At 49.5% G+C, this 25017-nt stretch overlaps 2 protein-coding genes across 13 annotated transcripts in view; one reads left to right on the plus strand and one right to left on the minus strand.

Annotated features, from left to right (window-relative positions):
• LOC145505463 (uncharacterized) overlaps window positions 1-1274 on the minus strand; it is an 82458-nt gene extending 81184 nt beyond the window's left edge. For 7 of the 12 annotated variants that reach the window (XM_081487730.1, XM_081487668.1, XM_081487709.1 and 4 more), the window contains exon 1: window positions 535-971. In XM_081487730.1, the coding sequence (XP_081343856.1) occupies window positions 535-876 (342 nt within the window). In that variant the 5' untranslated portion in view covers window positions 877-971. Of the gene's footprint in view, window positions 1-534 lie in introns of all 12 variants that reach the window. The other 5 variants (XM_081487648.1, XM_081487659.1, XM_081487619.1 and 2 more) reach the window with 1 other exon arrangement.
• Window positions 740-24351, plus strand: LOC145515736 (uncharacterized). Its single transcript, XM_081517052.1, has 13 exons — window positions 740-1089; window positions 8830-8909; window positions 16820-16940; window positions 19682-19741; window positions 20129-20208; window positions 21040-21201; window positions 21291-21388; window positions 21862-21973; window positions 22739-22989; window positions 23086-23325; window positions 23437-23462; window positions 24038-24095; window positions 24302-24351. The coding sequence occupies exons 1-13, from the start codon at window positions 1054-1056 to the stop codon at window positions 24349-24351; spliced, it is 1374 nt and encodes a 457-aa protein (XP_081373178.1). The 5' UTR covers window positions 740-1053.
• The last annotated feature ends 666 nt before the right edge of the window (window positions 24352-25017 follow it).

Consider the following 25017-nt stretch of genomic DNA (forward strand, 5'->3'; position numbering starts at 1 on the left):
AGAAGAAGGGGATGACAGAGGATGAGATGGTTGGATGGCATCACCGACTCGATGGGCACGAGTTTGAGTCCGCCCCCGCCCCTCCGCCCCCGCGCCCCCGCCCCTCCGCCCCCCTCCGCCCCCCTCCGCCCCCCTCCGCCCCCCTCCGCGCCCCTCCGCCCCCCCTCCGCGCCCCTCCGCCCCCCCTCCGCGCCCCTCCGCCCCCCTCCGCGCCCCTCCGCGCCCCTCCGCCCCTCCGCACCCCCGGCCCTCCGCGCCCCTCCGCCCCTCCGCACCCCCGGCCCTCCGCGCCCCTCCGCCCCTCCGCCCCTCCGCCCCTCCGCCACTCCGCGCACCCGCCCCGCCGGACCCGCCCCTACGACCCTCCGCCCCCGCCCCTACGACCATCCGCCCCGCCGCCCCCGCCGCCCCGCCGCCCCCGCCGCCCCCGCCGCCCCCGCCGCCCCGCCGCGACGCGCCCCGCCCCTTCTCGCCCCGCCCCTTCTCGCCCCGCCCCGCCCCGCCGTCGCGACCCCCCACGTCCGCACGGCCCACCTCGTTTTTTCCTGGGAGGAGCGCGCTGATGTCTGTGGCCTCGGCGGCTCCAGGAGGCGAGACGGCGGACGCGTAGAGCCGGGCGGGCGCCGCGTCTGGCCTTTTGCTGAGGCCGCCGCCTCCGGCTGTCAATCCCGCCGGCCTGGCCCCGCCCCGCCCAACGGCGGAGCGTCGCGGGGCGTATGGCCGAGGTGGCTGCCGGGACGGACCCAAGATGGCCGGGCGCCTGTGTTCCGTTCCTGCCGTCGGCCCCGAGCCTGATTCATTGCCGCGCTGCTGAGCGGAGCCGCAAGCCAGCTCGAGGGCTCCGGGCGCTGTCCCCGCGGGGCCGCAGGCCGCCATGGCGACCCTGGAAAAGCTGATGAAGGCCTTCGAGTCCCTTAAGTCCTTCCAGCAGCAGCCGCCGCCGCCGCCGCCGCTTCAGCCGCCTCAGCCCCCGCAGCCGCCGCCGCAGGCGCAGCCGCCGCCTCAGCCGCCGCCTCAGCCGCCGCCGCCTCAGCCGCCGCCGCCGCCGCCGCTATGCCCGGCCGTGGCCGAGGAGCCGCTGCACCGACCGTGAGTACTGACCCGCCGCAGCTCGGCCCCAGCCCTCCCCGGCCTTCGCCAGCCTCCCGCGGAGGCACGGAGGCGGCCCCGGCCCTCTGCCCTCCCGGCTGCCCAGTTTGGGGAGGAACCGGGGTTGCGTTGTGAGCAGGACTCGGCCGAGCCGAGGCCGCGTCCAGCCCCCACTCTTCTGCTCTGAGGGGAGCAGGGCCGCGCGGGCGCTGGCCGCTCCCCGAGGAGCCGGGAATTGGGAGCCCGAGTGATGCAGGGACAGTGGTGACCTCATGCCCGGGGACGTCGGGCTGGAGGGCGGGGGAGCGCGCGCGTTCCAATGGGGAGCCTCTGGCGGGGCCCCCTTTAAACAGGCTGGGAGTCAGTCGGGCCTGTCTTCCCGTAGCCTCAGGGCTTTTCGTTTAGTTCGGGGGTCGCAGCAGAAGACTGAAGTGTTGGAAAGAGACCGGCTTGTCTCAGTTCAAGGCGGTCTGCAGGCCCCTTAAATGAGCGGTGGTCGCCCCGTAAGTGTGAACTTAGCCTAGATGGTTGTTATTAACACACAAGAAACAATAAAACGGCCTTCCATAGTGGGACGAGTGGACTGAAGTTTATTACTTGTCTGCAGTTGGAAATAAATCACATCTTGCTGAGGGAGAGGTTAATCGTCGGGGCGAGTGATGTCCATTTCACGGGCATCGCAGTCACGCTGGCCAGAACCTGGATGGGTGTCTGCGGACAGTCTCCTGTGGCAGACACATTTCACATGATAGCAAAGTAATGCTCAAAATCCTTCAAGCTGGGCTTCAGCAGTACATAACTGAGAACTTCCAGGTGTACAAGATGGATTTAGAAAAGGCAGAGGAAGCAGAGATCAAATTGTCAACATTCATTGGATCATAGAAAAAGCAAGGGAATTCCAAAAACAAATCTGCTTCGTTGGCTACACTAAAGCCTTTGATTGTGTGGATCACAACAAACTGTGGAAAATCCTTGAAGAGATAGGAATACCAGACCACCTTACCTGCCTCCTGAGAAATCTGTGTGCAGGTCAAGAAGCAACAGTTAGAACTGGACATGTAACAACGGACTGGCTTAAAATTGGGAAGGGAGTACGTCAAGGCTGTATATTGTCACTCTGCTTCTTTAACTTATATGCAGAGTGCATCATGAGAAACGCTGGGCTGGAAGAAGCACAAGCTGAAATCAAGATTGCTGGGAGAAATATCAATAACTTCAGATATGCAGATGACACCACCCTTATGGCAGAAAGTGAAGAAGAACTAAAGAGCCTCTTGATGAAAGTGAATGAGGAGAGTGAAAAAGTTGGCTTAAAGCTCAACATTGAGAAAACTAAGATCATGGCATCTACTCCTATCACTTCATGGGAAATAGATGGGGAAACAGTGTCAGACTTTATTTTTGGGGGCTCCAAAATCACTGCAGATGGTGATTGCAGCCGTGAAGTTAAAAGACGCTTACTCCTTGGAAGGAAGGTTATGACCAACCTAGATAGCATATTTAAAAGCAGAGGCATTACTTTGTCAACAAAGGTTCATCTAGTCAAGGCTGTGGTTTTTCCACTGGTCATGTACGGATGTGAGAGTTGTATGGTGAAGAAAGCTGAGTGCCGAAGAATTGATGCTTTTGAACTGTGGTGTTGGAGAAGACTCTTGAGAGTCCCTTGGACTGCAAGAAGATTCAACCAGTCCAACCTTAAAGAGGTCAGTCCTGCGTGTTCATTGGAAGGACTGATGTTGAAGCTGAAACTCCAATACTTTGGCCACCTCATGCGAAGAGTTGACTCATTGGAAAAGACCCTGATGCTGGGAAGGATTAGGGGCAGGAGGAGAAGGGGACGACAGAGGATGCGATGGCTGGATGGCATCACCCACTCGATGGACATGGGTTTGGGTAGACTCTGGGAGTTGGTGATGGACGGGGAGGCCTTGCGTGCTGAGATGCATGGGGTCGCAAAGAGTCGGACACGACTGAGCGACTGAGCTGAACTGAACTGATTCTTCAGTGTGATAAAAGCGGAGATTTTGTCATAATTATTTAGGTAGCAATCAGGTAGTTTGTTTTTATGCTCCTCACTCAAAATAGGTGCGTGCATGCGTACTCAGTCGTGTCCAACTCTTCGTGACCCCATGGACTGTGTAGCCTGCCAGGCTCCTCTGTCCATGGAGTTATCCAGGCAAGAATCCTGGAGTGGTTGCCATTTCCTTCTCCAGGGGATCTTCTCTCCCCAGAGATGAAACCACAGCTGTTGCTTCTCCTGCGTTAACAGGCGGATTCTTTACCACTAGCGCCACCTAGTCATTATTGTTTGAATTTTAATATAAGATCAGTCACCACTGAAGACCATCCATCTACCTGAAGAATTTTATGATTTTAGAGCTACCTATTGAGTGCAGAAAAGAGTAAAATTTAATCAGGGCAGATGTTTTCCCCCTCAAATCGGTGTGGATTGCTGGGAAGTGACTTTGGATGAGTTAGAAGAGAGATCTGAAACATGCGCTTTCTTCGTAGCTGACCGTGATGGGACGTGTACTCACCCTTTCTGGCAGTAAAGCTGTGACAGTCAGGGTCACAGACGGGCCGTCACTGACGTCTTGGTCACACCTGAGGGCTGCAGCTGGGACTCCACAAGCTGCTTGAGCTCAGTCGCGTGGGACTGCTCTTCAGGGTCTCTCTTTTTTTAAGCTCTGCTGTTTCTACTTCTCTTTCCATCTCTTGGTTTTAGAAACTCAAGGTTAACATAATTATCATTTATCTTCCGAAACCTGTTGGTAAGATTGACTCAAGACTTTTGAGTCAGTTTTACTGTGTATTTAACCTACTCCTTTGGTCTTCCCTTGTGGCTCAGCCAGTAGACTCTGCCTGCAGTGCGGGAGACCTGGGTTTGATCCCTGGGTTGGGCAGATCCCCTGGAGAAGGGAAAGGGTACCCACTCCAGTATTCTGGCCTGGAGAATTCCATGGACTAAGTCCATGGGGTTGCAAAGAGTCAGACACGACTGAGTGACTTTCATTTTCTTTCACTTTCAACCTACTCTTGTACGGCAAGCACTTGCCCACTCCTTTGTTGTCTGTGAAACACCTGTCCAGTGTAGGTGCTGGGCTGAGTGCCCGTGAGAGGCACGCGCTTGTTCTCAGTGAGTCTGTCATCCCTGGAGAGGTAACCGTGGGAACCGTTCCTTCCAGAGTGTGGTGCTGGCTCATGGCAGGGCCTGGGGCAGGAGCCCTGGGGGAATAGGGCAGGCTTCCCCGATGGCTCAGCAGTGAAGAATCTGCCTGCAATGCAAGAGAGGGAGATACAGGTTTGATCCCTGGGTCAGGAAGTTCCCCTGGAGACGGGATGGCTGTCCGCTCCAGTATTCTTGTCTGGAAAACCCCGTGGGCAAAGGAACCTGGTGAGCTACAGTCCATGGGGTGGTAAAGAGTCGGACACCACACACACACACACACACACACACACACACACACACACACACACACACACACACACACACACACACACACACACATCTTTCTCTCTATCCACACACACACACACACACATCTTTCTCTCTATCCACACACACACACACACACATCTTTCTCTCTATCCCCACAGGGAGCTCAGAGGAGGAGCTAGACCCAAGCAGACAACACAGGAGTGTACTTTTATTTTGATGGGTGAAATTGGTATTCGGTCTTTGCTTTTTTGCTTGTCTCATAAATTTTGCTCAAATTCTAGCATGGGGCCGCGGGTGCAGCACATGTGAGTCTTAAGGAAATCAGGCAGCAGGTTCAGAAAGTGGTATCATTTTTTGTTACCTGTATTCTTGTGGCCTAGTCCACATACGAGGAGAGAGACACAGTTCTTTTTAAAGCTTATATTTGTATTGATCACTTTTCTGTTGTGACCATCTTAGATAGTGAGGTGCACTCAATTTAGTGTTTGTCAGCTTTTTCTGATGGCCATCCCCCCAGGAGTTGTTTTAGACCCTAGGGTAAGAGGCTGCCCACAGAGGGGTCATTGCCAGTCGAGCTGGGAGACCGGGTGTGTGAATGCAGCTCATTTAAGGCCTTTGTGGGTTTTCACTTTGGAAGGGAGCCATACAGAAGAGAGTTCGTTTGCCTCCTAACTTGTTGGGAGAGGTCAGTGTTCTTTAATTTTCTTGATGACTTAAGGTCTTCAACTAGGTGAGCTGCTGTAATCGAGACTTTAATGTGGTGGCTCAAAGAAGAGAGCATTTAAACTCTCATAGTACTTTCTTTTTCAAACTGAGGTCTGATGTACACATACATACACACACACACACACACACATATCTATATAGTTGCTGTTGTTCACTCCCTCAGTCATGTCTGACTTATTGCAACCCCATGGACTGCAGCACCCCGGGCTTCCCTGTCCTTCACAATCTCCCAGAGTTTGTTTGCTCAAACTCATGTCCATTGAGTCAGTGGTGCAATCCAACCATCTCATCCTCTGTCACCCCCTTCTCCTCCTGCCTTCAATCTTTCTCAGCATCAGGGTCTTTTCTTAAGAGTCGGCTCTTCACATCATGTGGCCAAAGTATTGGAGCTTCAGCATCAGTTCAGTTCAGTTGCTCAGTTGTATCCCACCCTTTGCAACCCCCTGGACTGCAGCATGCCAGGCCTCCCTGTCCATCACCAACTCGCAGTTTACTCGGACTCATGTCCATTGAGTATGTGATGCCATCCAAACATCTCAGCCTCTGTTGTCCCCTTCTCCTCCTGCCGTCAGTCTTCCCCAGTCTTTCCTGAGTCTCTCCCTTCAGGAAGCTTCCATAAGCCTCTTATCCTTCTCCATCAGAGGGCAGACAGAATGAAAACCACAGTCACAGAAGACTAACCAGTCTGATCCCATGGACCAGAGCCGTGTCTAACTCAGTGAGCTATGCGTCATGCTGTGTAGGGCCACCCAGGACAGACGGGTCATGGTGGAGAGCTCTGACAAAACGTGGTCCTCTGGAGAAGGGAAGGGCAAACCACTTCAGTGTTCTTGCCTTGAGAACCCATGAACAGTATGAAAAGGCAGCTTTAGCGTCGGTCCTTCCAATGAATATTCAGAGTTGATTTCCTTTAGGATTGACTGGTTGGATCTCCTTGCGGTCCAAGGGACTCTCAAGAGTCTTTTCCAGCACCACAGCTGAGAAGCATCAGTTCTTTGGCGCTCATCCTTCTTCACAGTCCAACTCTCACATCCATACCTGCCTACTGGAAAAACCATAGCCTTGACTAGATGGACCTTTGTCAGGAAAGTAATGTCTCTGCTTTTTAATACGCTGTCTAGGTTTTTCATAGCTTTTCTTCCAAGGAGCAAGCGTCTTTTAATTTCATGGCTGCAGTCACCATCTGCAGTGATTTTGGAGCCCAAGAAAATAAAGTCTGTCACTGTTTCCACTGGTTTCCCATCTATTTGCCATGAAGTGATGGGACCGGATGCCGTGATCTTAGTTTTTTGAAAGTTGAGTTTTAAGCCAGCTTTTCACTCTCCTCTTTAACCTTCATCACGAGGCTCTTTAGTTCCTCTTCACTTTCTGCCATTAGGTTGGTGTCACCTACATATCTGAGGTTATTTATATTTTTCCTGGCAATCTTGATTCCAGTTTGTGCTTCATCCAGCCTGGCATTTCGGATGATGTACTCTACATAGACGTTAAATAACCAGGGTGACAATATATAGTCTTGACGTACTCCTTTCCCAGTTTGGAATCCAGTTCACTCATCGGTACCTTTTTTAGTGTACTCCTCCCCTGCCAGGACCCTGTAAATTTCAGACCAGTTTACATTCCCTTAAAGGTAAAGACTGTGGCATAAATTGAATCATCCCTGTGTACCTTGAAGCAGATGCATTGAGATTCATCCTTGTGTGTGTCAGTCGTTTGCTTCTTTCACTGCTAAGCAGTATTCCGTTACTCCGTGGCAGCTGTTTATCCATCCACTGAGACATTTGGATTGTTTCCATCCCAGCACTTTTGAAGTGAGTGACTCAGGTGGGCGGGAGGTGAAAGGCCTCTGCCTCCTCCTGCCACTCAGGACCCAGGCTCCTTCCATCCTGTCACCCTGCAGCCTTTTTGTTGTCTTTGTCTGTACGTTCAGAAACTGGGTGTTAGAAGTGTCTGTTCCAGTTGGGGGAAGCTAAAAGGAGGGGGTGGTGCCCTGGGCAAGCCACAGGCAGAAGCTCCACTCGCTGCTGTGTTCCCGTTTCATCTGTGTGAACAGTCACTTGTGTGTGCCTGGCTGCAGGGAAGCCGGGCTGTGGGACTTGTCAGCAGGAAGCTCGTGTCTGAGAAGGGAAGCACGGTGTTTTGGTGGGTGCCTAGCAGCCCACAGCACAGCTCATCAGCGAGTCTCTTTTAGGAAGGAGACCAGTGGGGGACATGGTCACCTGTCCATGTGGTGAGAGACTTACTGGCTGCTGACTGGGAGCCCCTCTCTGCACACCATGGACTTGGCCTCTCATCCAGGCCTGTCTTTCCTTCTCCTGGGCCCTGACTTTCCGCTCGGGAGACTCTTCTTTGTCCATGTTCTTCCCTGGCCACGTCTGAACTGCCTTTTGAGGGTGTGTCTTTCTTGGTTTGCACAATTGGAAGAGTCTGTTCCTTCACGTGTAGTTTTTTGGAGCCTGCAGTTGCTGCTGCTGCTACTGCTGCTAAGTCGCTTCAGTCGTGTCTGACTCTGTGCGACCCCATAGACGGCAGCCCACCAGGCTCCGCCGTCCCTGGGATTCTCCAGGCAAGAATACTGGAGTGGGTTGCCATTTCCTTCTCTAGTGCGTGAATGTGAAGTCGCTCAGTCGTGTCTGACTCTTAGCGACCCCATGGACTGGAGCCTACCAGGCTCCTCCGTCCATGGGATTTTCCAAGCAAGAGTACTGGAGTGGGGTGCCGTTGCCTTCTCCGGCCTGCAGTTGCATTAGGGATTAAACGGAGGTGTTGGTCAATTAGTATTTTAATCTCTTTGGTATTCTTTATAGAATTCCCTCAAAAACGTAGGAGTCTTCTGGTCTCACTGTTGCTAGTTAGTACCATGTCCTGGTAGCTGTCAGACACTCGGATCCTTTTTTGGATGTAATCATCAAGCCTGATTTCTTTTTCGCTTCCTCTTTGGATCATCCCTGTCTTCTGTATTTCTCCGGTGCCTGCTTAAGAGACCTCTGAAGTCATAGGTTTGGGTGAGAAGCAGGCACCTTTTATCTCATCTTCTTGGCCAGTCTGTCTCCTTTTTAAAATTTTGACTGAAAAGTCTCACTAGGAGGCTTTTGAGAAAGGCTCTGGGCAGGGTACTTGTTTGTAGCCATTCAGAGATATAGGAGCACTTAGCCATTGTGTTAATACATTCTCTCATACTTCATCGTGTGAGGCCTGTGTGGGGCTGACTCGTCCGTCCGTGTGGTTTTGCGAGGGGGCTGCTGTGTAGAGTAGGTGTTATACTATTGCGCTGAATTGAAGCTCCCTCTGTCCACGTGATCCTGGGCCAGCCCTGTTGGCGCTGCAGTTTCTTTTCTCTGCAGCAGAGAAGGCAGGCGTGTTAGTGACGCCCCCTGAGTTTTCTGTGGAGCCCAGTCCTGGAGGGAACCCGGGGTTCGGCCCACCCCACCTCTCTGACCTCAGAGCACCCTGCCCCCGCACGGTTTTACTCCTTGGAGTCAAAGAAGCTGTGTTGAATGAATGAATGAATGCCACGTAGAAATAGATGGAGTGGACAACACTAACTTCCTTTACTCTTTTTTTCCCCCTTTTAGAAAGAAAGAACTCTCAGCCACCAAGACCGTGTGAATCATTGTCTGACAATACGTGAAAACATAGTGGCACAGTCTCTCAGGTAACTGCACTTTGAACTTTCTAGTGAAAATAGAACACTTCTGTGTTTTCATCCTTAATGGGCTAGAATGTTCTTCGTCGCCCCAGTTGTTTTGAAACCTTGACGGGACCCCTCCCCCTTCTGGCGGTGGATATGGAGGATTTCCAGACACCGTAATGAGTAATGCTTCCTTCTTGTAATCTTACACCGTGTCGTTGTAACCATTTGGATAACTGAACAGCATGTTTGTATTTTACTTATTGCGGTGTGGGAACAAGAGCCTGCCCGATTACTGGGATCTCGTGGTTGCTTTTCTTCTGCGCTCTGCCCTGTCCGCCCTGTGGGGGTGCTCCCTGCTCATCACAGCTTTGGGATGGTGGGATCATGGGCGTTAACCGGAGGCCCACCTCCCTGGCTCAGGCTTTCCTGTGGGGTGAGCAGGCAGCACCTTCTTGTATCGCTTTTTTGCTGATTCTCCTCCTTCTCCTTGCTTTTTACTGTCTGTCTCTCTTTCTGAGTACTGTTCCTTGTATCTGTGGGTGGTAGTTATTTTAAGCCTGTCTCTAAATGAGTGAGTAGGAAACAGATGTGCTTATGGTTTCTGAACTCCGTTACTCGGATGGGACGTGTGAAATACTTCTCTTGGAGTAAGTACTTTCTCTTGGAGTAAATCATTCATGTTCTTCTCCTGTTGGGAAGGGCTCTTTGTAATCTATTAGAAAAACCTCTAAGAATAATCACCTTGGTTTTCGTACTGACAGAAATTTGGTGATTCATTTATTTTTAGTGGCACATTGCCACTTGTATTTTATACTTGCCACTTGTATTTTATGCTTTCAAAGTGATTTCATGTAGGCTATTTCATTTTAGTTGAACTCAATGCCATTTTGAAAGACAGTGTATGATTACTGTTTTCATCTAATTTGTAGAAATATTGTGGGAAGAAATGAAGTGACAAGTGAGAATATGTGCTGAAAATAAGAATACAAAAATTCTAAGTTAGCATGCTATTGTAGACAACAGTACTAAGTAAAAGTAGGGGAGAAGGTTTGAATTCTGTCTCCGCTCCGAATAAGCCATGCAGCTTCGGACGAGGCCAACTTCTTGGAGTCCCTGTGGCCTCGTCTTTGATGTGTAAACTCAGTGTACAGAGCTCTTGTGGGAGGAGCGACACCCGTGGGACGCTGTTGAGAGCTGCGTGAAAGTGCTCATGAGCTCCTGAGAGGCAGAAATCCATCCTGTGGTGGCGCACGTTGTCCTGCAAGCCGCCATGACTCTTATGTGAATGGACGTTAGATGCCTGGCAGACCCCCGGGGCCTGCTGCTTCCTTCGCACAGCTGTGCTCATCAGCCTTCCAGCATCCAGGTCTCAGGAAGAACACCTCACATCGAAAGCTTATGGACCCAGAAAATAGACCTTTTCCATTCTGAGTGCTTCATGCCTTACGCTTACTTTGTTTCTTAATAATTCCCAGTGGAGTTGATGGACTGTTGGCTTAGATTCACACCTGTGTGTGGGGGCGTGTGTGTGTGTGTGAGTGAGTGTGTGTTCAATTGCTCAGTCATGTTTGACTCTTTGCAGCCCCATGGACTGCGGCCCACCGGGCTCCTCTTATCCATGTAATTTTTCAGGCAGGAATACTGGAGTAGATGCCATTTCCCTCCTCCAGTGGATCTTCCCCACCCAGGAATTGAACCTGCATCTCTTGTGTCTTCTGCATTCAGGCAGATTCTTGACCACTAGCGCCACCTGGGAAGTACGTTGAGATATGTTAAGACTGGTTTGTGGTTCACTTTGCCATCGTAAATCGTGGTAATCGCTGTTAATAGTTTCTCCATTCCTGTGTCTGTTCTGTTTTTATGGAGTAATGCTAATGGTCTTTGCGGTGCTTGTGCTACGTAGGATCAGATGAATGGGATATTTTTTGGAGGCAGAGAGGTTGTCTTTGGTCACATCAGATCAAAGAACGTGTTTGTTTTAAGATGTTCTCCATACTTTTCAGAAATGTCGGGTTGTAGAGCTGCAGTGGATCTTTTATACACAGGTAATGATTTAGGAAGTCTTCGTGGCTGGCGTTTCCTGTGGTCTCTCCTCTAATGTACCTGATCTCTGGTACGTTCTTCAGCTTCTGTCAGGTACTGATGTTATCTCTCGGGGCTTATTTCAGGCAGCTTCTCGAGTCCTTGAGGTGTGTTGTGACTCAGCCTACTTCAGCTCTCAATTTGGTGGTCTGTCCTGCTTCCTACATACGCACGAACATCAGAATCACCCGGAAAATTTGTTAGAAATACAGAAACGAAGATAACCTCACTGCCCTCTTTCCCCAGCACTCGGATGTTTTCTGTCCAGTGGAGGGTGAGGATTCATTTTTAACTTGTTTCCTTTTGGGAGGACCTCGACACCCTCGTCTAAGCAAGTGGCCTTGATGAGGTGATTGGGTAAAAATAAGTGTACAGGAATCTATAGATTTCCCATTCCCATATATTAGCTTAAATCTGTTAGAAAATATAATGCTTCAAGATCCAATTCATAGTAGCACCAACATATAATATTTGAAGAAATTGACAAGAGATATGCAGAAACTATGGAAGGACTGTATGGACTTCCCTGAAAGGGACAGATGACTACTGCTTTTTCAACGTGGGAACAGTTCCTTATCATAAAGTTAAACTTTCTCTAAATTAATCCATAAATTTAAAATGAGCTTGATCAGAATTCTAGTAGAGATATTTTTGAACTTGTTCATCTGCAAGAATAAATACATCAGTTTTAACAAACAAAATCTGAAACCATCAGTAATTGGTGAGACCTGGTGTTCATGACATTAAAATAGCTCTTAGACATTAAAGAAGGTACAGAATAGGAAGTGGGAAAGTGTATGTGCGTATGTGCAGATACGAATTTCCGATAAAGGTAACATCTTGTATTAGTGTGGAAATGATGGATTATTGAACCAGTTGAGTATTTAGGGGAATATTCTTCATATTGCAGGCAAAGGTAAATGCCAGATTAATTACCTAAATGTAAGAGAGTGAAATCATTACTACAAAAAGGACATTTAATCTTAGTCTGTGGAATGCTTACAATATAAAGGAAAAAAGTGTTTTATCTAGAATATAGTTCAGTATGTCAAAATCTACTTTAAACTGAAACTTAAATGCAACTTGGGGAAAGTATTGATGGTATATGTATCAAAGGTTTACTAGCTTCTTTAGAGAGAAATTGTAAACCATTAAGAAAAAGGCTGTCTTTCTAATAGGAAAACAGGCAAAACTATGAATGGGCAGTTTGGAAAAGAAGAAATGTAACTGAGCCAGTAGACGTAATAGCTAACACTTATTTCATGCTTCCTGTGGAGAAATGTTCAGATTTACTAGTAATCACTGGAATGAGACGAAAACAAAAATCAGAACGTTTCTTTTTTACCTGTCAACTTTACAGACATTAAACAATCCTCAGGATTTTGTCAGAGATGATGCAACTTTTTTAAAAGGCAACTTGGGGAATTTCACGGTCCAGGGGCTAAGACTTTGTGCTGCCGATGCAGGGGGCCCAGGTTCGATTCCTGGTCAGGGAACTAGATCCCGTGTGCGGCAACTAAGACCCGGCGCAGCCAAATAAATAAATATTTAAAAAAATGAAAGGCAGTTTGGCCTGTTTGATTTGGCCATGTCGCTTCAGGAGTTTATCCTTAGGAAAGTGTCCGGTGATACTGGTGCAATGCTAGTCATCCCGTTAAAGAATGAAAAATAATCTTGATGACTTACCTACAGGGGAATTGAACTTGATACATTTATGGAAAGGAATATTAGTTAACTTTATTAAAGATGATTTCTACATCTGTGACTAGGTGATATAATAATAATATGATAAAGATTAAATTAGAAAATTATGAAGGATTTTTGCTTCTGACTCAGATGGTTAGATAGCATCACCGACTCAACGGACATGAGTTTGAGCAAACTCTGGGAGACAGTGGAGGACAGGGGAGCCTGGCGTGCTGCAGTCCATGGGGGTCACAGAGTCAGACATGACTGAGCGACTGAACAACAAGATAAGTGACAAGGACAGGGTTTGCCTTCCTGCCCAAAGCAGTTGATAATGGATACAATGCATTCACTGTGGTTTTCAAGGCATCAGGTATTAGGCATCTCTGGAAAAATGGAAAGCTAATGCTATGAGCCTCAGGATTTCCCCAGATGACTGCCTGGAGGGGGTTTTCCAGTGAGGACGGGAGGAGGGGAAACCCGGGAGAGCCCATGGTTGCTGAGGCAGAGTTGATGGCCTCAGGAGGCAGGGTGGCTGGGACCATGGGGGGAAGATCAGAGAGGGACAAGCTGCACAGAGAGACCTGGAGACCCGTGAGGGCTCTCAGGTCTCAGCTGAGTCTTGCTGCAGACAGTGGCCTGGAGCTGCGGGTAGAGTCACCTGAAGGGGCTGGAGGGAGCAGGTGCTGAAACTCCAAGTGCGGGAAGAGCTCCTGCTCTCACCAGCCAGAGGGGGAACCTCATCCTTCTGGCGCTTTGGGTCAGCTGCTCAGAAGGGTTTGCCTTCACAGCAGGGGTGACTCACTTCAGCCCTAGATGAGATGCTGTTCTGATCCTGCCTGCAGGCGGAGCCCAGGGCGGCCCTAGTCCTTCAGAATAACACAGTTGCATTCCAGGGCAAACTTCAAGAACGTCGGAATTCAGAAGTGTATAGCGCCCAACAAGATAGAAGGTATAAGGTCTGGCATCTGATCCGAAATGGTCAGGAATGCCAAGAAGCAAGAAAACATGAGCAACGGTGAGGAAAATAACTGAAGCTGACCCAAACAATATTTAACCCAGAAGAAGGCAGGGAAGAGGGCCAATAAAGAGCATATGGACCAAATAGGGAAGTCGCAGTACAGTGGCAGATTCAAACCTAGTTTTAGGGACTTTTCTGGTGGTCTGGTGATTAAGAACCCGCCTTCTAATGCAGGGGACATGGGTTCAATCCCTGGTCAAGAAGCTGGGATCCCACATGTTGCAGGACAGCTGAGCCCGAGTGCCACAGTGAAGAGCCTGGGCGTTGCAGCTGAGAGCCGTTGAGGCCAAAAAATAAAAAATAAACCTAGTTGTATCAATAATGACATGAAATGCAAAAGATTTTTCAGATCAAACGAGAAGCAAGACCCAGTCTCTGCTGCCTAGAAGAAATACATTTTAAATATAAAGATTCATATAGGTTAACAGGAAGACAATGGAAAGAGGTTCACCATGTTGGCCCTGAACAGATGGAAGCTGATATTACCATCAAGTGGAAGTGAAAGTCACTCAGTTGTGTCTGACTCTTTGTGGCCCCATGGACTATACAGTCCATGGGATTCTCCAGGCCAGAATATTGGAGTGGGTAGCCTTTCCCTTCTCCAGGGGATCTTCCCAACGCAGGGATCAAACCTAGGTCTCCCACATTGCAGGTGGATTCTTTACCAGCTGAGCCACCAGGGGAGCCCTGTTATCATCGAAGTGGGTCTCTAATCCAAGGCCATGACCTGGAATAGGATCATCATTTCATAACAACAGTAAAGGCATCAGTTCATCAAGTGGGCGTGACAGCCCTAAATGTGTATGTACTGAAGTCCGGAGCTTCAGAAACACACGAAGCAAAACCTGATGGAATTGCAAGGAGAAATAGACAAACCCACAGTTACAGGCAGATGTCAGTGGCCTCTCAGAAATTCTTAAAATCTGGATCTCGAAAACTGAAAACACTGTCCCACTGTGTCCTGATCGACATTTACAGAAGCTCCATGCAGGAGAGCGGAAGACCCCTTTCGAGTGCCCACAGGACACGTGCCAAGGAAGACTGGCAGGGCCATAAGCAGGTCTGTGGACGTAAATCAGTAACGTCACACAAAGCATGCTCTCCGACCTCAGTGTAGGTGTCTGGGACTCTTCTGTTGAAAGGCGGTCTTGAAAAGCCCCCACTATGTGGAAAACAAATAGCACATTTCCACATGATCCATGGGTCAAAGAGGAAGTCAAAAGGGAAATTTGAAAATATTTTGAATTGAGTGAAAATAAAAAGGAAGGATTAAAAAACTTGTAATATGCTGCTATAGCATTTTAAAGGGGCATTTATGGCATTAAACGTCTATTTTATAAAAGAAGAAAGGTCTCAGACCTTCAGTAACCTCAGTATACCTTAGAAAACTAAAAAGCAAATGAGACCCAAATTGAGCAGAAGGATGGCCATACTAAAAATAACAAAAGTCAGTAAAATTCAAAACAGAAGTGTATAGAAAAGTCAATAAAACGAAAAGTGTGTTCTTTGAGAATGTCAGTAAGAGTAATAAGACTGATCAGGAAAAAGTGAAGTCACAAATTTCTAATGTCTGGAAAAGGGAAATGGTGTCAGTGTAGGTTGTACAGATAGTAAAAGGATAACAAGGAAATATGAACTTGATGCCAGTAAATTCAACCACTTAGATGATGGGCACGTTTCTTTTTCGAAAAGCACTGTTTATTCTGTTTGGCGGTGCTGGGTCTTCGTTGCTGCCCACAGGCTTTCTGTAGTTGCGGCCAGCGGGGGCTGCTCTCCGTTGCGATCGGTAGGCCTCGCGTTGCAGTGGCTTCTCTTGCTGTGGAGCACAGGCTGTAGGCCCACGGGCTTCAGTGGTTTCGGCTGTCAGGCTCTAGAGCACAGGCTCAACGTCTGTGGGGTACGGGTTTAGTTGCTCCGTGGCACGTGAGGTCTTTGTGGACCAGGGATCAAACCCATGTCCGCTGCACTGGCAGACGGATTCCTGTCCGCTGTAGCATCAGGCAAGTGCGATGGACAAGTTTCTTGAAAGACCAACTTGTAAAGCTCTCTCAAGCAGAAATAGATAGCCTGACTAGCCCTGTGTCTCGTTGTTGTTGTGTTTTTGGGGCGTGCTGTGCAGCTCGCAGAATGTGTTCCCCCGCCAGGGGTCGAACCTGGGGCCACAGCAGCAAGAGCTCAAGAGTGCTAACCACTAGGCACCAGGGACTCCCTAAGTCCTCTATCTATTTTATTAAATTAAAATTTAAAAACAGTATTTGATTTAGTTATTGGAGAGCTTCTTAAAAGCATGGTTAGAAGTAGTATGTAAACCTACTTTTTGTCTTTTTTAAAAATTGAGAGAGAATGGGCCCACAACACTGGTGGTTTGATTCCCTTGTATAATGCACTGCGGCAACCTGGTGTTAGCCAGCACCTCTGTCGTATCATTGTTATTCCTTTTTGTGTGTTGAGAGCACTAAAGAGCTAGTCTCTTAGCAACTTTGAAGTTTAAAATGCAGTATTGCTAGCAATAGACTGCAATCACTAGGCTGTGCTTCCGAGTTCCAGGTTATCTGCTAATTACAAGTCAGCCTGCTTTTTCAGCTGTGAATTGTATGGAATCTCTACACACGTATTTCTGTCTCCCCCCCTCTCTCTCTCTTTTAAAGGTTTATCTAATTACTTGTTTTGGGCTGTGCTGGGTCTTCGCTCCTTCTCGGGCTTCCTCTAGTTGCAGCAGGCGGGGGGTGCTGTGATCGCGGTGTGCGGGCTCAGTATTGTGCCCGGACTTAGCTGTCCCCACAGCACGTGGGAGCCTGCCAGTCTTCGCAGACCAGGGAGCGAGCCCGTGTCCCACCACTGGACCACCACGGAAGCCCCCAAATGAAATAGTTCTGATGAAAATTTTGTGTCTGAATTCAGATGTGCTGTAAAAAAGATTGTTCTATAGCACAGTAATTTCTTCATGTTGATTACATGTTGAAGTAATATTTTGGATACATTGGGTTAAATGAAATATATTATTAAGATGAATTTTACCTGTAAGGTAAATGTAACGTCCTTTTTCTCTTCCAGAATCCCACACAGGATACCAGAAACCTAACTGCGTTTCATCGTCGTGTGTTCTCTTGGCTGTGACAGTCTCTCTTCTCTTTTCATTTAGAAATTCTCCAGAATTCCAGAAACTTCTGGGCATCGCTATGGAACTTTTTCTGCTGTGCAGTGATGACGCGGAGTCAGATGTCAGGATGGTGGCTGACGAATGCCTCAACAAAGTCATAAAAGTAAGAACCCTCTGGATGGTGTTCTCTGAGATGCGATCACTGTAGCTAAGGGAAGAAGCCGTGACTTGGTGTTCTTTTGTTTTGAGTAGCCAAGTCCTTTAGGTCGTCTGCACTTTTTTAATCGAATAGTGTGTGGTTTGGAGGGACTCTAGTGTCTGCCAGGGTACTGGCTGTACCTGCCCAGTCAGAGGGAACGGGTTTCCCCTCATGCCTGCGCGGGGCGTAGGTCAGGGATGGGCGCTGGCAGTGGCCTCTGGGGGCTCTTGGACCGAGTGTCACTCTGTCGAGAAACCAAGACGCCCCGAGAAGGCAAGGGGACGGGCGGTGGAATCCGCCGTTGATGTCTTCGTCTCCCGAGTCCTGGGTCAGGCAGGACTGTTCACAGGTAAGGACGTGCCTTCTCTGGTAGCTTGGCTGGAGTTCTGGCTGGAGTTGGTGTGACGTGACTGGGGAGATAGGAGTTCCCAGAAAAGGTTGGTGAAGCCAGAGCCACCTGGGTGGGAGGTGAGGTGAGGAGCGCGGGGGACACAGGTCCTCTTTGCTCAGGCTTTCCCAGTGCAGAGTTTGTACCCAAGATCAGTGTAGCTTTAATCCACTTTTCCCTTTTCCTGTTTTCTGCTGCCATTGAAGATGAAGTTCTTTCATAATTGTTACTATCTTGGAAAACTGCCTTTGTTTTTCGCATTCTGCCCTTCTCCTTGTTTGTATCCCCAGCCATCCTGGGGTTTCAGCTGACAGTGTGCTCCTGCCTTCAGATAATGTACAGTCTCAGACGGGGAGCATGTTTGTTCAGAAATGCCTGAACGCATGGTGTAAGTTCTGAGTTCTGGGAGATGTTGGCAGCTCATCATTGCAGTCTGGAGGTGGAGGTGATTTCTGTGTGGGGAGGCAGAGCAGGCTCCCCGGAGGTGGTGGCAGTTAGGTGAATGAGAAGATTTAGGACCTTCTCTTTTTTTGGCTCACTGTGTGGCATGTGGGATCTGGGTTTCCCCCACCAGGGATCGAACCCGGGCCCCACTGCAGTGGAAGCAAGGAGTGCTCTAGGGACGTCCCTTAGGACCTTCTTAACGCTTGCAGACTCACGGAGGAGGGGGACTCTACCAGAGAACGGGAGATGTTGAGGATCAGTTCAAGGGGTTTGCACTTTATTTGGTAGAGAATGAAGAAAGGGAAGAGCTCTCGAGGATTTGTAACCTGGTAGTTGAAGTAGCCTGGTGGTGCCTTGTAGCCTGCCTTGGACAGAAGAGAGACTTTGTGCCCAGAATCCATGAGGGAGGCTAAGTGTCCAGGGAAGAGAGGCGGGGCCCTGAGCCAGGAGGAGGTGCTGGGGTGCCAGTGAGGAGCAGAGGTTGGGCTGTCACGGACTGGACGTGGCGGCTGTGTGTCCACCCCGGTGTGGAGGTGGAGGCGGGAGCAGGGAGGGCTCAGGTGGCGCATTAGCATCGCCTGTGGCTGTGAGCGCCCATTCAGTGCTATTTCTCGGCTTTGAAGTTTACTTTTCTCCTGTAATAAAATACATTTGACATTAGTTTATAAAACATTTATGAAGTGAAACAAAACTTGGATATGCCTTCTAGTTTTACTGGCCAAGCCGTGTTTTACTATATACTTGTCCGTGTTGATGTGCTTGTTTGAGGGACTGTAGTCCAAACTGAAATAGTAGAATTAGAATTTTAAAATATCCTAGGCATGATTCAGAACCTCCCAGAATGTGACCCTGGTTTGATTTTCAAGCTCGCTGAGCCTCTGTGGGTTTGCTAAGACCAGCTTGGTTTATAGCTGTCACATGCTTATATCACAGGAAAGGAAGACGTCTTTTCTGTGGAGGCTTGGTTATATCTTCTCTCTCTTCTTGTGGACAAGCCATTGGCAGTACCGTTCGGAGGAGAGGGTTCTCACGGCTGAGAGCGGGGCCCAGAGATCTTTCCGTCTTGGGAAGCCATCTCCAGCGTGGACTTTGTGTCCTTGCTGGTGGTTGCCATCAGCCATTATTCCTGGGTTGAAGTTGCCCGTGTGGCCATTTCGGTTTGACTTGTAGTCGAGCAACAGGGTCAGGGCTCTGAGGAGCCTGTGGTTCCAGCAGGTTCGTGTGTCGCTGGGGCCCTGAGGTGGGGAGCACGTGTGCCTCACGGGCGGACCAGACCTTTGGGAAGGGTGCGGCTTCTGCGTGGAGAGGCGTGTTCCCATGCCGGAATCAGGGCTCTGACCTTGGGTGTCCACCTCCTGTCCCACTTGCTCTGCAGACTCCAGGGAATTGCTGATGTTGGATCATCATTAAAAACGATGGTTAAAGAATGTGCTTTAATGACTAAAAATGATTAAAGTATGTACTTTAATTGAATATAAGAGCTTTAGAGTGAATTTGAACTATCTACCATTTAATTTTGATATTATGTAGTGTTTGATTGTAATGAATATTCTTTTCCTTCCTTTTTTAAATATTATGGTGAATGACCTGTATCTAGTTGGTAACTTCCTGCATACATATACTTCTTTCTTAATGAACAGGTTTTCAGTTTAGTTGCTATTATATTCTCCTTTGCATCAACATTGAAGTTTTAGTTGTCCTTTAGATTTCTTTAGAACTGCTTCGTGGTTGTTGTTCAGTCGCTCAGTCGTGTCCAACTCTTTGCGGCCCCGTGGACTGCAGCACGCCAGGCTTCCCTGTCCTTCATCACTCTTAGAACTGCTAGTAAGTAGAATGTATCTTCTCTGAACAAATCTCTTGTGTTTTGTTGTAGGCTTTGATGGATTCCAATCTTCCGAGGTTGCAGCTAGAACTCTATAAGGAAGTGAAAAAGGTGGGTTTTTATTTTTCCTTATTGAAACAAGTCTATTGATCCACTGTATTGAGTAATGTATGAAATTTTCTTTTATTTGATAAGTAAAAATGTTAGAAGGAAACAAATGCTGTTGGATGAAGTAGACTCTATTGTTGTACTTCTTTTCAGAATGTTGTTCTTCATTATTTATTGGATGAGATGGGAATTAAAATGGGAGTTTTTTAAAAAATTCTTTATAATTTCGTCCCATTAAACCTTAAAATTTCAAAAGTAGTTGCACACTTAAATGGCCTTTTCTCTAAAATTAGAAATTAGTGAAAAGAGCTCTTTTGTTTATCTGAAGTCCTGTTGATGACCGGTGTCTGTGACTCCTCCGGGTAACACACCGCTCCTTCACTCCCTCAGAACGGCGCTCCTCGGAGCCTGCGCGCTGCCCTGTGGAGGTTTGCCGAGCTGGCTCACCTGGTTCGGCCTCAGAAATGCAGGTGAAGTGGGTGCTGTGGGTCGTCACTGTTGCTGTTATTTTGGTCGGGAGGCCAGCTCCTGTGGACTCTTTCTGTCTCAGCTCAAAAGTCGTTTGTCTGAAGGTCTCCCCTCCCCGCCATCTGAAGCCAGCCACCTCCTCCCGTCCCACTGCAGTCCGTGCCGTCCGCTTCCTCTCCCTCACAGCAGCCGTGGCTCAGAAACGCTCTCACACACCTGTTCGCTTTCTGCCCCCTCCCGCCCCCCAAGGCACGTGCGTCCCAGGACAGGGGGCGTCCCTGTTGGCCTGCTGTAGCCCAGCACCGCGGACGGTGTCTGCCCGGGGGCTCGCCAAGGAGATGCTTGTCAGGTGGTCAAAGACTGCGTGCCACCTCGCTGTTGCTCACCGTAGGGATTATAGAAAACGCTGTCTGTCTGTTACATGGGTTAAAAGTACGAAGTGTGAGGAAAGTTTTGACTGATTGAAACAGTTGTATCTTTTTACTTTATTTTAATTGGAGGATAATTTCCTTATGGTGTGGTGGTGGTTTTTGCCATGAATCACCCATGGGTGCACGTGTGTCCCCCATCCTGAAGCCCCCTCCCGCCTCCCTCCCCACCCCATCCCTTGGGTTGTCCCAGAGCACCGGCTTTGAGTGCCCCGCTTCATGCATCGAACTTGCACTGGTCATCTCTTTTACATATGGTGATAGACATGTTTCCGTGCTGTTCTCTCAAATCATCCCGTCACCAGGATTTTCCAGGCAAGAGTACTGGAGTGGGTTGCCGTTGCCTCCTCCATTTTTTCCCCAATTAACCATCCTTAATTATTGAATGCAGACCCTTGCGTACAGGAACGTGAAACATGAGTGGATCGGCAACAAGTGGCTGCCCAGTCTGGGCCTCCCGCAGAACTGTAGCTGTTTCATGGAGTGCCTTGTGCACGCGCGGATGCTGGACCACTTGACCAAGAAAGCCCTTCGTGGGCAACTGAAAATGGTTGATAGTTTTCACAGGTCAGTCGGTGCAAGAAGTTCTCACTAGCCTGCTGAGAGATGTTTGCCTGCGGCCAGGTCTAAATTTTTTCTTTTTCTCTTGGAAACAGAAACAGTTTGCAGTGTGGAATTGTGTGCCTGCGAAGGTTGAACTATGACCGAAAAGGACTGGAAAGGAAAAGAGAAGAACGCCAGAATGACCTGAAAGGCTAGTACAGTCCTATTTCTTGCTTCCCAGTGTATAAGCAGCCTCAGTGATTTCCTATTTGAAAGAAAACTTCAGGAAATGCTTTCCTTGGAGAAAACACACCTCGCATCATGACAGAGGAGGGAGGGATGGAAAGGACTGTTTTTGAGGTCGTGCTCTGTGGCCAGAGAACCTGTGCTCTGTCCTGGGGCTCACATGCGTGAGCTCAGCCGTGTCCGACTCTTTGCGACCCCATGAACTGTAGCCTACCAGGATCCTCCGTCCATGGGATTTTTTAGGCAAGAGTACTGGAGTGGGTTGCCATTTCCTTCTCCAGGGGATCTTCCCGACCCAGGGATCGAACCCGGGTCTCCCGCCTGGTAGGCAGATGCTTTACCGCCTGAGCCACCAGGGAAGTTCCAAACACCCATGAAAAACACTAATTCTTTCATTGAAACAGCAACAAACAGCAAAACCTTATCTTTGGTCTCTAGGAGAAGAAGAAAAAAACCGCTGCACCTCCACCAAGGACAGTGAGTGTCAATGCAAACCTGGCACTTTCCGTGGAGAAGATGCAGCTGAATTCTGTCAGAAATGCAGCACCGGGTGAGACACAGGAGCCTAGGGGGCTTCCAACCCACAGGAGACCCCAGTTTCCTTGTACCCATGTCTCTCTTCTGCTTCTGTGAAGCCCCTCCCACCTCTCAGAGCTCCCCTGTGCCTGTGGGGTCTCCTGAGCCTGCAGCAGCGCTCCCCACCACCCCCGTTTGTCCTGCACGGCTTTCCCAGTGGCCCCTTCCCACGTCTCCTCAGGAGGGGCCTAGAAAGACCGAAGTGCTGACAGCAGACAGAAGTCATCATGAGGCCACGTGTGTGCTCCTTCAAGGTTCCTATAAAACCGGAGCCAACTCGACAGGCCTCACACCCAGCCCTTGCTCGCCAGTAGCACCTGAATCTTTCCTACTGGGGGGCTCGGTGGCCAATAGTAATTCACTGTCCTCTGACGCTCCAGTGTTGGCTGAGATTGGTAGGAAGAGTCAACAGGTGGATGAAAGGGCCTGGTATTTAAGTTTGACTGGAAGATGAGTCAGAATTGTGCCCATACCCTTCTGACCCTTGACCTGGATGAGGCCCCCCTCACAGAGCTCTTGAAGAACAGCTCTGAACACTCAGCAGGAGCCCGGGGGCCACAATACACAATCCTGGATCCTTCTCCTGCCCAGTGAGGGGGAGTGAGGGGACCCTGCCCTGCAGACAGCAGGAGCCTGTCCCCCCTCCAGTCTTGTCAGGGGACCCAGGACAGGAGGCTACCCCCTCTTTCTCCTCATCCAGCTAGCTGTCCCTGATGAGTCCCCCTGTATCTGTACCCAGGTGCCCTGATGGGAAGGTCATGGTCATGGACTGTACGCCCTGGAGCAACATGAAGTGTGTGGACCAAGAATCAAGTACCCTGGCCCATGGGGAGGTCCTGGTTCCTGGAGAGCGAGCAGCCATGAGCCAGAGACTACCCATCACTCCCTCTCCCTCCTCATGCACTTCACTGGTGATGAAAATGGTAACTGGACTTGGAGTCACCACTGTCCTCATCCTAATCGGATGTGCTGTATGCTGGTACTTTAAAGGTGAGGTTCTAGAAGGGAGGGAGGAGGTGCTGGCTCCCTCCTCCATCTCCCCAATCCTCCTGTTCCTCCTGGTTTGTCTCTGATCTTGTTCCCCAGGAAACTCCTCCTCCTCCCACCTCACCAGGTCCTACCAAACCATGATCACATCGGTCCCCCCAACTCAGCTGACGGTCCCCTCTTCCCCCTGGCCGAGTCTGGTGGGAGGAGGCAGGAGAAGAAGGTGGTTCAGGAGCGCTGCACAGAGATTTTCCATGGTTTCATTTTATTTCCTTTTCTCCCTTCTCTTCTCCTCCCTGAGGGTTGTCCAGACTCGGAATGTCCCGCTTGCCGTCACAGGCCCGGGGCTCTGTTCAGTGTCTGAGCCCCCAGCCTGCACCCTGTCCCTAGGGAGGGAGGTGTGGCAAGAGGGCTGTCCCCACCACTCAGCGGATGTCTCTTCTCTTGTAGGTCGCTTGAGTGAGTGTTGCCACAAGGTGAGTCGGTTTCTCCAGCATCTGGCGGCATCAGACCCTCAGTCACTGCTTTCCCCCCACAACAAAGCCCAGGGTGGACACGGTCCCTGGTTTGTCCTCTACTGTTGTCCCTGACTCTCTCAGCTGGCCTGGGGGCTCTAGGCTGAATGTAGGAGGGAGACGGGCCTGTTGAGAGCTGTCCTAAGGCCGGTTGGCAGCGCTGGCCCTGTCCTTACTGTTTGAGACACCCTCACTCTGTAACCCTGGACCCGGAGGCATGGGGGGTGTCAGGCAGGGGTGCTCAGATCCCCTTAGCATCACACCAGAGTCTGGGTGCCATCAGCAGAGCCCAGATGTGATGAGTCTGTGCCCACTTGGAGGGCAAAGCATAGGAGTAGGTGGGAAGGCAGAACCCACTGTGTCCCCCCAGATACTGTAGGGGTTTGTGGGTTTGTGACTCCTGGGTCAGCGCCTTGCTTTCTCAAGGCCCTTTTCTGGTGCTTATGTGTCCCCCAAGAGGGTCTGGGACTCTGGACCATGCCCACAACAATACGCTGACCAATGGAGATTCACTTTCTCTTCTGGTCCCTTGGCAGGAAAAGCTGACAGAAGACAACGCCCAGTCCCAAGATGAAGCAAGCAGTCTGTCTGTTGGTGAGTGTGGGGCTCTGGCCCTTCTGCTTGCTCGGACTGTGGTAGAGACAGGGAGAGGCCATGCTGGTCAGGTCTCCTCTCCTCTGGGGAGGTGGTGATGGAGGGAGACCAGGGCATGGAGGGAAGGGAGCCCCACTCCCTGCTCTGGAGAGAGACCAGGGCATGGAGGGGAAGGGAGCCCAAGCCCTGTTCTGGTCCACTGGCAGCTCTGATGCTGTTGATCCTCTGTCTTGTTCTCACCACATCCCTGGTCTAGAACAGGGCAGCCGAAGGGTGATCACTCCTCCCATGGCTGACCCAGTGATGGAGTCAGAGCTACCTAATATTTGTCTGTGTGATTGTTACACCGTTTTAAGCCATTCCTCATCATAGTAGGAATTTCACATTTATTTCAAAAGTATGATTAAGTTGAATCTACTTGAAGTAAAATTTCTTTGTCAACATATAGAAGTATTTTCACTGTGTATATGTGTGTGTATGGGGCATGGCAACCCACTCCAGTATTCTTGCCTGGAGAATCCCCATGGACAGAGGAGCCCAGCAGGCTACAGTCCACGGGGTTGCAAAGAATCAGATATGACTGAGTGACTGAAGACATATATATAATATATATGTACACACACACACACACACACACACACACACACACACACACACACAGAGTTTGGGGTCCTATCACTTCAATAGCTTTGAGGTTTTTGAGTATTACCTTAATTTATAAATTAATCTAGGAGGAATTGAGATCTTTCAGGTGTTCTATATTTTTCTTATGAAAAGATTTAGCATTTTAAGAGTTTTATAATCCCTCAACTCCATGTGTGTTTTTCTTTGGTAAATTTCTCATTTCTTGTTGAGGCTGTATCTTTGTATTACAGTGTTCTGTAACCTTATGAGTTTATCCAACTCATAATTCATTATAGAA

The sequence above is a fragment of the Giraffa tippelskirchi genome, chromosome 1, assembly GCF_054371585.1.
Source record: "Giraffa tippelskirchi isolate mGirTip1 chromosome 1, T2T-mGirTip1v1.2.pri, whole genome shotgun sequence".
NCBI classification, from domain to species: Eukaryota; Metazoa; Chordata; class Mammalia; order Artiodactyla; family Giraffidae; genus Giraffa; species Giraffa tippelskirchi.